Source organism: Sitophilus oryzae, unplaced genomic scaffold (genome assembly GCF_002938485.1).
Source record: "Sitophilus oryzae breed Bouriz unplaced genomic scaffold, Soryzae_2.0 scaffold_306_pilon_pilon, whole genome shotgun sequence".
Classification (NCBI taxonomy): Eukaryota; Metazoa; Arthropoda; class Insecta; order Coleoptera; family Curculionidae; genus Sitophilus; species Sitophilus oryzae.
This window is the reverse complement of record NW_022146870.1, coordinates 1549675-1563309: the sequence shown is the minus strand read 5'-3', so window position 1 is coordinate 1563309 and position 13635 is coordinate 1549675. Positions and strand designations below refer to the sequence as shown.

At 32.2% G+C, this 13635-nt stretch overlaps 1 protein-coding gene across 1 annotated transcript in view; it reads left to right on the top strand.

Moving 5' to 3' along the window:
• LOC115884651 (lutropin-choriogonadotropic hormone receptor-like) overlaps positions 1–13635 on the top strand; it is a 124857-nt gene that overhangs the window by 31847 nt on the left and 79375 nt on the right. Inside the window, exon 3 of the mRNA XM_030903307.1 lies at positions 11361–11435. Within this exon, the coding sequence (XP_030759167.1) occupies positions 11361–11435 (75 nt within the window). The remainder of the gene's footprint in view (positions 1–11360; positions 11436–13635) is intronic.

Below are 13635 nucleotides of genomic sequence, written 5' to 3'. Positions count from 1 at the left end.
CCTTTGTCTCTCACGTTGTGCTATTAATCTGGCATCATGTTGCTCAGGTGTTTCTGTTGCTAACCGTTCTCTTCGTTTCTGTAGTCGACTATAGGTTTCATTTTCACTTTCTTTTGCACGTTTCGTTCTATACTTTTCTTTCGCCTTTTCGAGCCTTCTTTTTCGTTGTGTAGCAGTTTCGTTTTTATTTTTGTTTGTGTTTTTATTTATTGTTTCCATGTTGTTCCCACGAGTAATGGACATTTTAACGGTCGACCCCAGAGGTCCAGTAGAGGGGCAAAGCTATAATATACAACAAGAGGCGCCCAATCTTGAGGGGAAACGCTTGCGACATTACATTTTTAGCCACCCTAATGCCATACAGTCCTCAGCACATTTTAACCTATTACCTTAACTTGGGTGGTAAAGCTACCGCTAACTACGTAGATACATCTAATCACCTATTTTTTTTATCTGTCCTTCTAACGTCACACAATCTTGGACACAACTGTTCTGGACACGACTGCTCATGCCCTCACCTAATACGCCATTTTGTAACGACGTCCATCTTGGATTTTAAATTTTGTCATAATCACAGTATTCTACTTGTGTAGCCCTTTCATTTGATACCCATATTGAGGGGGTTGTGGAAAAATATGAAATCCGCCATTTTGTACCGGCGGCCATCTTAGATTTACAATGTTATTGATATTACTATATTGTATTGTCATCGGAACTAAAGGTGTGTACCAAATTTCAGATCAATCTGACAACAGGAAGATACTTAAATTTCAATTTCTAATTTTGACCCAAATAAACAAACAAAGAAATAAATACCGTACGGGTCGAGCTAAATAAAACCGTTTAAAAACCAGATAAAATTTCTAAAAAAATTCTCTACCATAAATTTTGACCCTAAATCAAATGGTGATACCTACTGAAAAATTATTTGGAAAAGCGGAAAGGGTAGTTTTTGCAAGGGTAGGGGCTTGTTTCGCGAAAAACTTTTTTGAGGTTATTTTTTTTGCAACGTGGGTTTATTTTTTGAAAACTACATACTTTTCCTTATTAATCCTACAATTTCATAACAACCGTTTTTTAAATTTACCCTTTCTGTGCCCCTAACACCCTTAATATGCATTTTCCGCCCTATACTTATAGGAACTTTTTTTACTATAGTAGTCATGGCGACACTTTGGGCAGACAGCCACTTCCGGTCCAGACACCTAATTCCAGGAACCCAATCAGATAAGAACATGTAAAATACGTTAATAAATAAGAATAAATAGGTTTGAGCCGCGGCGAGCCGCTTTAAAACAGATATAAACAGGTCTAAACAAAAAATGAACAGGTCTGTTGTTTTAAACTAAAAGCTGTTCAAAGCAGTTCAAAAGCGGTTCACCGCGGCTCAAAACGGATTCATCTTTCCAAAAAATCATATATGGGTATTTCGCCACTGCAAGAAAATCTACAAAATAAAATAGTTATTTTTTGTAAATACTGCTGCGTTAATCCAAACGGAAACTACTTGTTAGCAGTTAGGTTTACAGATATACAAATTTGCCTAAGGAACAAAAAAATGCTTAGCGTTTCGGAAAGTTTATCTCTTTCCGTCGTCGGAAACAAAAAAAAATACAAAGATTAAAGAAAAAAACTATTTAAAATATGTAAATTCAACTATTCGAGGACACTTTAGTTTTTTAAAACAGATACGTCTATAAAAAAAACGTTGACGTTCTGTTAAAATGACATTATATCAAGTTAAACTTCAAAATTAACAATTACTACCTGATACCTATTACTTAATAAGGTAAAACCAATGAGCCCCAAAATTTCTGTATGATTCGCCTTATAAATACTGTGCTATTTTTGCGTTTATTAAAATATTTAAAATACTAAAATAGTAGTTTTTTTTAATTGACGATTGTGTGCGTGTGCAGGTGTCAAAATTTTCCAAAAATTTGTGTGATTTTCCGTAGCCCGATCTTTCAATTATTTTATTTTATATGGTATATGGTCTATTTTTAATGGGAAATTTTTAAAAGTAGCGATTTTAAGAGATGAGATGAACTTAGAATTAATTTTAAAAATACATATTTGTATTTTAGATGTTTTAATAATATGAATTAGTTGAACTTAATAGTCATATTTAAGTTATGTGGTTAAGTAAATGTGTGGTTATCGAACTCAAACTATGGGGTGAAAAAATTAAATTGAAAGTTTTACACGTTCCAATTTTAAAAAAAAGTTAACGATGTTTGTATTTTGTTTATGCTAATTCTCTTTACATGTAGTTTTTACAAAGAAATATTTCATTTATTTTTTAAAGTAAATGCCAGTAAAAGTAAATATTATTGTTAAAAGTAATATAAAGTACCTAATATAAATCATTTTGATTTCTAATTTTTTATTTATATTTTCCTTCCATTATACTGCATGCTTAGAAAATTAATAAATGTTTATATTTCATGATTTTAAAGTTTGTTGTTAATATAACAAATTAGTTCTGTAATTATTATTATTTAATAAACCAACGTTGCCAAAAAAATTAAAGACTATATTATTTTTAAATAGGATCTAATATAAATAATTTTGACATCTAATTTGTTGTTTATATTTTGCTACTGCGTAAAAAAATGTTTATATTAAATTATTTTAAATTTTGTTGTTAATAGGTATAACAAATTATTACTGTTATTATTATTTTTATTAAACCAGTCTTTGCTTAAAAACATTAAAAATCATTTTCTTACATCCAAAATAACAAGTATTATTGCAGTGTAAGAACAGAATATTAATAAAAAAATGCAAAATATATAGACATACTATCCCTAACTAATTAAAGCCAAACAATAATATTCTTTGCTAATATCAACTAATACCAATATATGGCAACAGCTCCCTTCATAATGTATTTTCTGTGTAAATACTAGCGCCTCAATAAAAAAAATAATGTGTCCTTATCTTTATATGACTCCGCAAAAAATCAAAGATGCCGGCTTCTTTCATAGCATTGCCACCGACCGCTGTCGGGTTTCTCGGAAAGAAACCTACGTCGCCGGGCGACAACTAAAATCCAGTTAATATTTTATTATAATCGATCCTGACGAATAAATGAATTTCATAAATGAATGGTTTTTGCTGCCGAATTACTAGAATACAATATTTCAAGGCAGATGACGGATCTATTCGATAATTTTTATTCGAATAGTTTTCAACGAATGTTTTCTTACCAACTATCGGAAGTGGCTGTCTGCCCAAAGTGTCGCCATGACTACTTACTATTTTTAGGAGTACTATCACCACCCGATTTGTTTTACACCATTTCAATGACACCCTGTATAGTTTTACCCAGTAAAATACACTATTTTTTACACTCTGTATAATGGATGGGCAAATTCTGATCTAATTGATACTGCGGTTTCTCCATCTTATCAAACTGCAAATAAACGGACCTTTAACATCAGCATTTTGCTCTTCAGGTACATAAATAAACTTTACAGTTGAACAACAAGAGCTACGATTTCTCCTACCGTTGTTATCTAAATAGTTTGGCTTCGAAGTAGAGCGGCAACTCGTAAGTTCGATAAACGTAAACAGAACTAGACATCCATTGTCCTGAATTATCTGAATTCTGGCTAAAACCACAGCTATAATGTCCAAAGCGAAAGGTTTATTTTGAATAAGGAATCACCCCCTGAAGTTTTTCGCATTTGTTTTGAAACACCCTGTAGATGCAATATGAAGTCGGTCGTAAAATCTGCAAAATTCTTATGGCTTGTTGTAGACAATTCTCTGAAATGGGACATGCATATCGACGTTTTGTCGAAAAAATTAAGCTCTGCCTGTTTTACGTTAAGATCTGTTTCTAAGGAGCTTAACTTGTAAGTGGTTAGAACAGTTTATTATGCACTTTTTGAGTCGTACCTCAGGTATGCCCTTCCATTCTGGGGTACGTGTTGTGCGACTCAATTTGACCGCATTTTTAAGCTCCAGAAGAGAGCTGTTCGATATTCACTGGGACTAAACAGCAGAAATCATTGCCAGGACTTTTTTAAAAATTAAAAATAATAACTCTCCCTTCCTTATTTATATTTGAATCCGTTTGCCTAATATGTAAGCATGTATCAGCTTTTCAAGAAAGGCTATCTCACACTTATCCACTCAGGAACGCCGAGCAAGATCTTTATCTACCTACCCCACGCTCAGAGATAGTTAAAAGTTCAATATTATACAACTAGAAAAAAATGCACAATCACCTGCCATTTGAAATCAAATCCATAACATCATTTTCTATATTTACGAACGACATCGAAATAAATTTATTTAGAGATCATTGATATTTACTATAAACTAACTAAATATTTTTGAATATTATTTTTATTTTTTTATTCTTTGACATTGTAAACGTTTTTAAATGTTTATTTTAAACAATAAGACTGACAATGTTATTTGTATAATGTTTCGTATTCTCTTTTGTTTGTTTGTTTACTTTACTTTTGTCTACAAATTGTAAAAAATTTTGACAATAAAGGCGTTTATTTAATTTTTATTATAATTACATAATTTGCGTAATCATGAGAGTCACATTCTTTTTATCGAATGTAGTAATAAAAATTAAATTTAAGGCAGAGCACACTGTATTATTTTTTATGTACAGGATGTCCCATTTTTGCGTGTCATTGTTTGACATTGATACATTCTTGAAGAATTGATGTCTGAAATATTATTTTTTTGTGTCATGAAATATTCTATTAAAGGGAAAGTCTTGATGAATAATAGATAATGTGGCGGAAATAGTTGCCAACAAATATGTTGTAATATGATTTGTGTATATCGTTATTACATCTTTCCGTTATACACTCTAAAGCCCCATACTCACACTTCGCTACTTCACTTCCTTCCTTCGTCGCGTCCCTTCGTCCAAAAATCTTATATTTACTATGGGAAATGTCGATTTTATGCGACTGTGTGCTCCTTCGTCCCTTCGTCAAAACGCTCCTTCGTCCGTTTACTTCCTCGAAACGCTCCTTCCCCGTACTGTCGGTTTTTGGACGAAGTAGCAAAGGAATTATCACGAACACAAAAAAATATTAAAATATATAAAATATATAAATTGATCTTGGATTTCATTCGTAGTTGATTTCTTGATTTGGCAGAACGTCTGTACAGGGTGTCGCATTTTCGTGTGTTTTGCAGGGTTTCGTTTATGAGTCGAGATACAAAGATGCGGTTTTCACATTACGCTGTTACTTTTTTATGAAACTAAAGATGCTACATACAGATATGTCCTAGCTGTCTTACTTCCTAAAATACAGGACGAATCTGAAATTATTGCATTTTTCGATCCCCTTTGTATCATAACTTATCGAAAAGGTGAAAACGGTCTCCCGTACAGTTTTTCACGTAGAATGCAGTGACGTAACTATTTCTTCGTTGGAATCTGTTTTTTTAAATTGACTAAAACTTATATGTTTTTTTAAATGCGATACTTTGTATATTACCGTAAAATGGGGGGAATGGAAACATAGTGGTGAATAGAAACAAAATTTCTGAAAAAAATCAAATCACGATTAAAAAATGTACGAAGGAAGGAAGCGAAGGGACGAAGGAACGAAGTGAAGTGACGAAGTAACGCCAGGAAGGGACGAAGGAGCGAAGTGTGAGTATGGGGCTTAAGACCCTAATTGTGCAAATAATTTAAAAACGGCTTAACCGGACGTTGATCGGTAGCCTGTTCTAATCAAGTACATTAAAAAGTTCCATTAAAAGTTTCTTCTAAAATCAATAGGTAGTCAATAAACAGTACCCTTAAAATCTACATGTTATTTCCTACCCGGTATATTCCTTCCGGAAAACTTTTTAAACATAAATCTCACCTGGTTGCATAAATAAAACTACCTGAGTGCCTGTCTCCTACCTATTGAATTTCCCAGATGCCTTTTAAATTGAAAAGCTTATTGCGAACCCAGACCTGGTTAAACTACGGTAGGAGCAGGTTTGATACCGGAACGTTTTGGTTTAAAATATTGTGGAAAACGTCAAAATGTTGACGTCTTTCTAAATTTCAATACGTCTATTATTAAAAAAATTTATCTTTTATTGCATTTTTAATTTTTTTTTTTTTTTTTTTTTTTTTTTTTTTTTTTTTTTTTTTTTTTTTAATATTAGAAATATAAATTGAAAAGTACTTTATTAATAAACTGTTAAACTCGTTAGACAGCTCAAGTGAAGATTCCCAAGTAGCATTTTGACGACTTGCGACCACATGTTTACTAAACACAACGTTGGATTAGTTACAAAAAATAGTTACCTCCCTACCTTGGGTATTAAAATAAATTTAAACGTATTTTTTACTTCAATACGTTGTGCCGACGTGACTAGTACCCCTACAGCAAAGTAGAGAAGCTTCTGCGACGTCGAATAATAGTTGTCTTGTAACTTTTTTGCTTAAGTGGTCTTTAGATGATTCGGACAACGTAGTTACAACGTTGGACAAAATAGAGTTTTCCGACGTCAGTATCAGGACCTATTCCAACGTTATGCAAACGTCCGCGTCGTCTGTTTTACTAATTCCAACGTTGTGTAGATTTCCTTATTCTTAACGTTGGTAGGACGTCGAGTCACTATCTTTTTGCAACTGTATTGGACCATAACCTTAAATTTTAAAATTTCACTTTTATTGTTCTGTTCAGTCAGTATCTAGTTTATTAATTTAATAAAAAAAAAAAAAAAAGTTTCTTTTTATTTTTTTAGTAAAAAAAAAAAACTTTTTTTTATGTATTGATGATTATTTTATTATTTTATGATTTTTAATTAATAAAATGTTTTTTTTTTTTTTCTAAAAAATCTTCTTAATTATAATTATAAACTAATATATTGATATTTTTATATTATTTTAACTAATCATTAATATCGGATCAGTTTTTTTTTTTTGTGAAAAAAAAAAAAAAATTTTTTTTATTTGTTTCTCTACTCTCCTTTGATGGTTTTTTTTTTTTTTCTTTTTTTTTCTTGTATATTATAATAAATTTCAGAGAGGACTGAAGCAACAACGCTTTTAGAGCGTTTTCTTTTAGGATTTGATATGATACTAATTATGAGTGCTATATTTCTACGTAGCGATAGACTTATTTACTATCTCTGGTTGTGTAAGTTTTGCGGCGATATACTGCGTGTAGCGTCGTATTGATTTGTCGTTAGCTGCTGTTTTGTTCTAGTATGGCGTGTCTACTCAGTATTATGCTTACAGTCATTTTAAATTCTCTCCCCTAAAACAGAGAAGAGGTGATGCTAAATATGCGCGCTCTCATGTTGTTAAATAAGAAAATTGTTTTCGTTTCCTAAAAAATAGCAATTTCTCTTGCTTGAATACATTAAAGAAACCCTAATAAACACTCGAACAATTCGTTTCGGGGCTCTGAAAAAAGAGACTACTTAAAATTAGATAACTCCCTGAAAGGAATTAAAACTCTTTAATATTAAGGGTTGTATGGTCTGTGGCCCGGATTAGAACTATTTTTCAGAAGTAAGATAACAATACATTTACTCAATTAAAGTGTGTTATTGCGATTGTAACTTTCTTTGCCTGGGTAACGAGTTACAGAGTCGGGTATTAAACCAAATATGTCCAAAACATCCTCCATGGTCATATACTTTTTGTTTTGTCTTTTCCTTCCACTGGCCATCTGACATAATTGGTCTCTTAACTAAATCATAAAAATTAATATTTTTTACTATGAATTATCCCAAAATTCCTAGGATAAAACGCGACTTAGGCGCCATATTAGTTTTTGTATTTTCTGTGAATTAGGATTTTTAACAACGTTGCAGTTTGTAATAAATTAGGCTTCTAGCCAACGTCGGTATCCAACGTCGTTTCGATCCAAAAATTATTCTCCAAACTAGTGCAGACTAGGGTTGGCACGAGGTTGTGCCGACGTTGCGCCCCGACGTTTGGTCGCGTCACACAACGTTGTCCCGACGTCCAAATGCTGCTTGGGTTTGCAGGTCCAATATTAAAACAGATCAATAATAAATAAACAAATCTAATCAATATTTATATTTTTATAGCTTACAAAACATTCACGATTACTTGTTGTCTGGTTTTTCATGTTTTCTTTAAGTGTTCCTGACTCTAAGAAACAATGGCTGCATGATAAGTTTAAATGATCTTATGAAAAGGAATACAAAAATTTTCAAAAATGGAAGCAATTAAAAAACGTGCGAGAAGAAATACAGTTTTTAACCTATCCTAGCTGTTAAAGTATTATTTAATCTACTCTTGCGGTTAAAGTACTATTTTATCTACTCTTTTTGATAGATATTAGGCAATTTTAACAGTTGCTATGGAGAAAAAGTCCAAAGTTAGCCTTTTTAACAAGAACCATACCGGATTTAATACACCCAATATTTCAAACTCTTTAAATTGGTATCGATTGGTTCTTAATTAGGACGTCGGTTCATTAATTCGGCTCTTAATAGCTTTTTAAGACAAAAGGCCTTTTAAAGATACGGACCCTATCGAGTAGACCACTTATTTAGCTGCCACTATCAATTCGGCTGAATAATAAATGAAAGAAGAGCCGAAAAGAAGGAGTTTGTAAATTGTAACGGGATTAGAAATGTTGCTAAAATGTGTAGGGTATCGATTTTACGATTTCTCATATAATTTTAAAGAAGTTTTAAACAAAAAACAAGTCCAAGACTACCGCTAGATTTGCAAGACTGAGACTAAGACCTACTAGTACGAGACATAGTCATAGTCAAGAGGAGGAACAAGACTCAGCATGGCAAGATTTTTGCGGGCTTGCAATCTTGCATTTTTTCACGATTTTGATTACAATAATTAAAAAATATATCGCAATTTTTATTAGGTACTCCTCCCTCTATAATTTATTAAATAAAAAATGATTCCCCAACACTATTGTATGGGATTTATGGTATCTAAACAGTAAAATTTCTTTAAAAAGTTTTGTTTGCATTAAATCACTTAAAATACTATTTATTTAAAGATTTTCTATGTAGAATTTTTAGAATTTAGAATGAGTGGGAGGGGGGTTAATCACTTCGACCTTACAGATCCATTGTGTCCCCCTTTCTTGAATCATAACCCATCATACAGTCCCAGGGCTTTGACAAAAGCCAGTATCTGGGACGGTTTTATAGAGGGTGGTTCTCCATCTCCAATATCAGTCGTACCAAAATTCATGGCACGAATGGTTGTCGTCTCGGCGCACTCGGTGATGAGGTGTACTGGTGTTTCCCCATCTTCCCCACAGAATCTGCATTCGCCGTTTCTTCTTAGTTTCAATCTACTGAGGTGTTCATTGAGGAGACAGTGTCCTGTTAAAAACCCCGTGACAATCCGAAGATTGTTCTTACTCAGACCCAGGAAGATCTGTGATTTTTCTTGATCATAAGCCCTCAGAAACTTCTTCGAGTGTCTTAGACCATTGCAAGATTTCCATTCCAGGTTGCGGATGGAATCTTCCAAGTTCTTGAGTTCCGCCTTGAGTTGGTTAGCACTTGGAAAGCAGAACGGTTCTGGTCCAGTTAGTGGAGTGTTCGCTAATTTTCTATGTAAAAAGTACCTCTAGTAAAAATCTATTAAGACTTGCAGGAGTCTTGCAGCAAGTCCAAGAGCAAGACCAAGACTGGACCCCGCAAGATTAAAACCAAGAAAGTGTTTTCTCTTATATTTGCTCAGCACTAGAATTTATTAATATTTATTATCATATTCTTGCTTCCAAATAAAAATACAATACTACGATTTTTTACATAGAACATTGAACTTTATATCATAAATTACAAGATTTTTCTTCGAAACTATACGGGGTGAGTCTCAAAAGTGGCTCACCCCCTATAACTTTTTTAATTTTTCAGATAAAGAAACAAGCTTTGTTATGTTAGTATACAGGGTGTTTCAAAACAAATGCGAAAAACTTTAGGGGGTGATTCCTTGTTCAAAATAAAGGGTAGTTTGCTTTATAAACGTTGGGTCAAAAGTCAACCATTAGGGAGATATCGCGGTACAAAAATGGCGGAAAAATAATGTTTTTATTTTTTATCTTGAAAACGAAAAGAGATAGACTAATGAAATTTTATGGAAGCATTACTGTTATGAAAACACACTTTCAGGTAATTTTTTTACTTTTTTAAAATGAGTGGAAGGGGTTGAAATAAACTACCCATATCATTCTTGTTAACGAAATTTAAAGAAAAATTTTATCAAACACATGCAAATGCTTTAATTTGGATAGTTTAGTTTGTTTAGTAACTTTTTTACCTCTTGTGTTTTTTTGATAAAGCTCACCGATTAGAAATTAAAAAATAAAATGTAAAGCATTACATGTCAGGACAAAAAACATTTTTAGATTAAGAATCTAGTGATAATAACGATAATAATAATCATCTAGATAATAACGTATTGCAGTAGAGTAATGTCAAATAAAATAATATTAGGAACATCCTAAAAGTAACAGCGGCCGACTAGATTTTTCCTAAAAAATTACAGCAGCCTACTAGATTCTTTATCAGAAAATGTTTTTGTCCTGACATGTAATGCTTTACATTTTATTTTTAATTTCAAATCGGTGAGGATTTTATCAAAAATACAAGAGATAAAAAGTGTCTAAACAAACTAAACTATCCAAATTAATTTTTTTGCATGTGTTTGATAAGATTTTTCTTTAAATTTCGTTAACAAGAATGATAGGGGTAGTTTATTTCAATCCCTTCCACTCATTTTAAAAAAGTGAAAAAATTACCAGAAAGTGTGTTTTCATAACAGTAATGCTTCCATAAAATTTTATTAGTCTATCTCTTTTCGTTTTCAAGATAAAAAATAAAAACATTATTTTTCCGCCATCTTTGTACCGCAATATCTCCCTAATGGTTGAATTTTGACCCAACGTTTATGAAGCAAACTACCCTTTATTTTGAACAAGGAATCACCCCCTAAAGTTTTTCGCATTTGTTTTGAAACACCCTGTATGTACCGCTTAAAGATCGTCATTTCCAGTGAAACAGGAAGTGACCTAAAACAATTGAATACGTCAATCAATCCTAATTTATTTCATATATTATCATACCAAATTTCGTTTTTTTATCTGAACAAATAAGAAAGTTATAGAGGTGAGCCACTTTTGAGACGCACCCGGTATATGAGAAAGCGCCTTCAAAATAGTCTTTATGTATTTGGGTACCATCTTGTATTATTAACATATAATATTACCAACATAGATTAGTAACCTTTTAACAGTCCCTTATGAAAATTGTATTAACAGGCTTTTATCAGCACATTTTTTAGAACTAATTAAATAATAATTATGATTATTTTGGAAAACTAATTAAATTATAATGGATTATTTATTTTTCAGGAGGATTGCCTACAGTGGACTGGAACATGTACCCAATCTAAATGGCCTCAACACAAGCTCAGTCCTACATATGGTGTAAGTAATATTTAATCACATGAAAAATTATGTTCAAGCTTTGTATTTCTTTGTATTTTCTGAGCCTGTTATATATTTTTTATTATTTTTCTGCAATTCCTTTTATTTAGAGACATTGTGACAGAACTTAAATTAACAGTGACATTATTGTGAATTTCAAAAGAAAGAGTGTAAAATTGTTGCACCTACCTATTTAAGACTCGCCCTGTATAATACAAGTTACATGTAGTAAACCAGTGAATTATGAAATTCACTTAGAATTAAAGTAATTATATATTTTTCTTGTATTTTAGCTTTTATTATCAAAAATAATTAGAATACGTTAATTTAACTTAGATATTTCAGTAGCGTATCTGATATATTTGTTATTAAATTAATATAATTTTTATAACTGATCCATTTTTATTAAAAATATATTGTTTAACAAGTTTTAATAAACAATAATACTTATTGGACAACGCAAAACTAATCCTCCATGTTATTGAGTCTATTTTTAAACGTTTTAAATAAAATTAGAATGTCACTGATGAACCGCAATTTAAGTCAGCTCTATTATCACCCCATTGTACTTCACCTAATTGTGTTGATAGGCTCTTTCCTTAATCCTTTTATTCAAAGTAATCAAGCAATAGAAAATGTTCTCTCATAATAGACTAGTATATGATACTCATTTATTTTTATATTCATTCAGGGCAAGAAACCATTTTAGTAAAATAACATTGCAGACTAAATTACCCTAACATATACAGTATGTTCCCGGATTGTCTTTAACAGAGGAAAAACTTTTTTATTATTAAAAATTTTGTTAAAATATATTCTTCATAAAAATTTTTGCTTGTTCTAAAATGGTTAATCCCATTTTCATACTACTATATTTTTGTAACGTAAGGTTGAATTTGTAAACGGTTTTATTTAGCTCGACCCGTACGGTATTTATTTATTTGTTTGGGTCAAAATTAGAAATTGAAATTTAAGTACCTTCCTGTTGTCAGATTGATCTGAAATTTGGTACACACCTTTAGTTCCGATGACAATACAATATAGTAATATCAATAACATTGTAAATCTAAGATGGCCGCCGATACAAAATGGCGGATTTCATATTTTCCACAACCCCCTCAATATGGGTATCAAATGAAAGGGCTACACTAGTAGAATACTGTGATTATGACAAAATTTAAAATCCAAGATGGACGTCGTTACAAAATGGCGTATTAGGTGAGGGCATGAGTAGTCGTGTCCAGAACAGTTGTGTCCAAGATTGTGTGACGTTAGAAGGACAGATAAAAAAAATAGGTGATGAATTTGTGAAAATGTTGCGGTCCAACATTGACGTTACAAAAGGATTGGTAAATGGTGCTATAGGCCACATTACAGAAATTGTTTGGCCTCAGCTCCGTCGAACCCAAATGTACGAAACAGATATACCATCAGTTTGGATTGACTTTGGCAGAGGCGGCCTACATGTTATACACCCGAAAGCCATACACTTTCCAGCAAAATTCAATTATGGTACGGCTGAAAGAAGGATGTTACCCTTAATTTTGTCATGGGCATCCACCGTCCATAAAATGCAGGGCAGCACAGTCGATCATGCAGTAGTGTATTTGGGCTCAAAATTGTTTGAGAAAGGGCCAGCATACGTGGCTCTAAGTCGAGTCAAGTCTCTGGAAGGGCTATGTATTGAGGAATTAGATTGTAATAAATTATCAGGTAAAAAACCATGTAATAATGATGCACTAAATGAATTAAATAGAATGAAGAATATTCGGTAGGCATCTCCGTTAAATACTAAAAACTAGAAAATAAAAAATCGGTAAAAAACTTTTAAGTTAAACGGTTTTATCTTATGTGCACTGAAAACTAGAAAATAATAATAACAATTAGGTATTTTGAACTTCTAGTTCAGAAATATTTTAGTACTAGGCAGAATAGCTTTTAGGCATATTAGACTAAAATATAAACGTGGGGCCCCTCTGAAATCCTACCTATGGCAAAGCATATCTTTATACTTTGGTAGATCATGAGCTCGGCGTTCGCTGGTGAAGCCGCCACGGCTGGTTATTGATTGTCAAAATCTCCAGTTACGATTATAGTAAGTCGATGCAATCCACACTTAGTATAGAAGAAAGTATTACAGCAATAGTTAATGGGCCCCACGTTTTTATTATTTCGTCTGTCTCGGCGGTACGGCATCGGC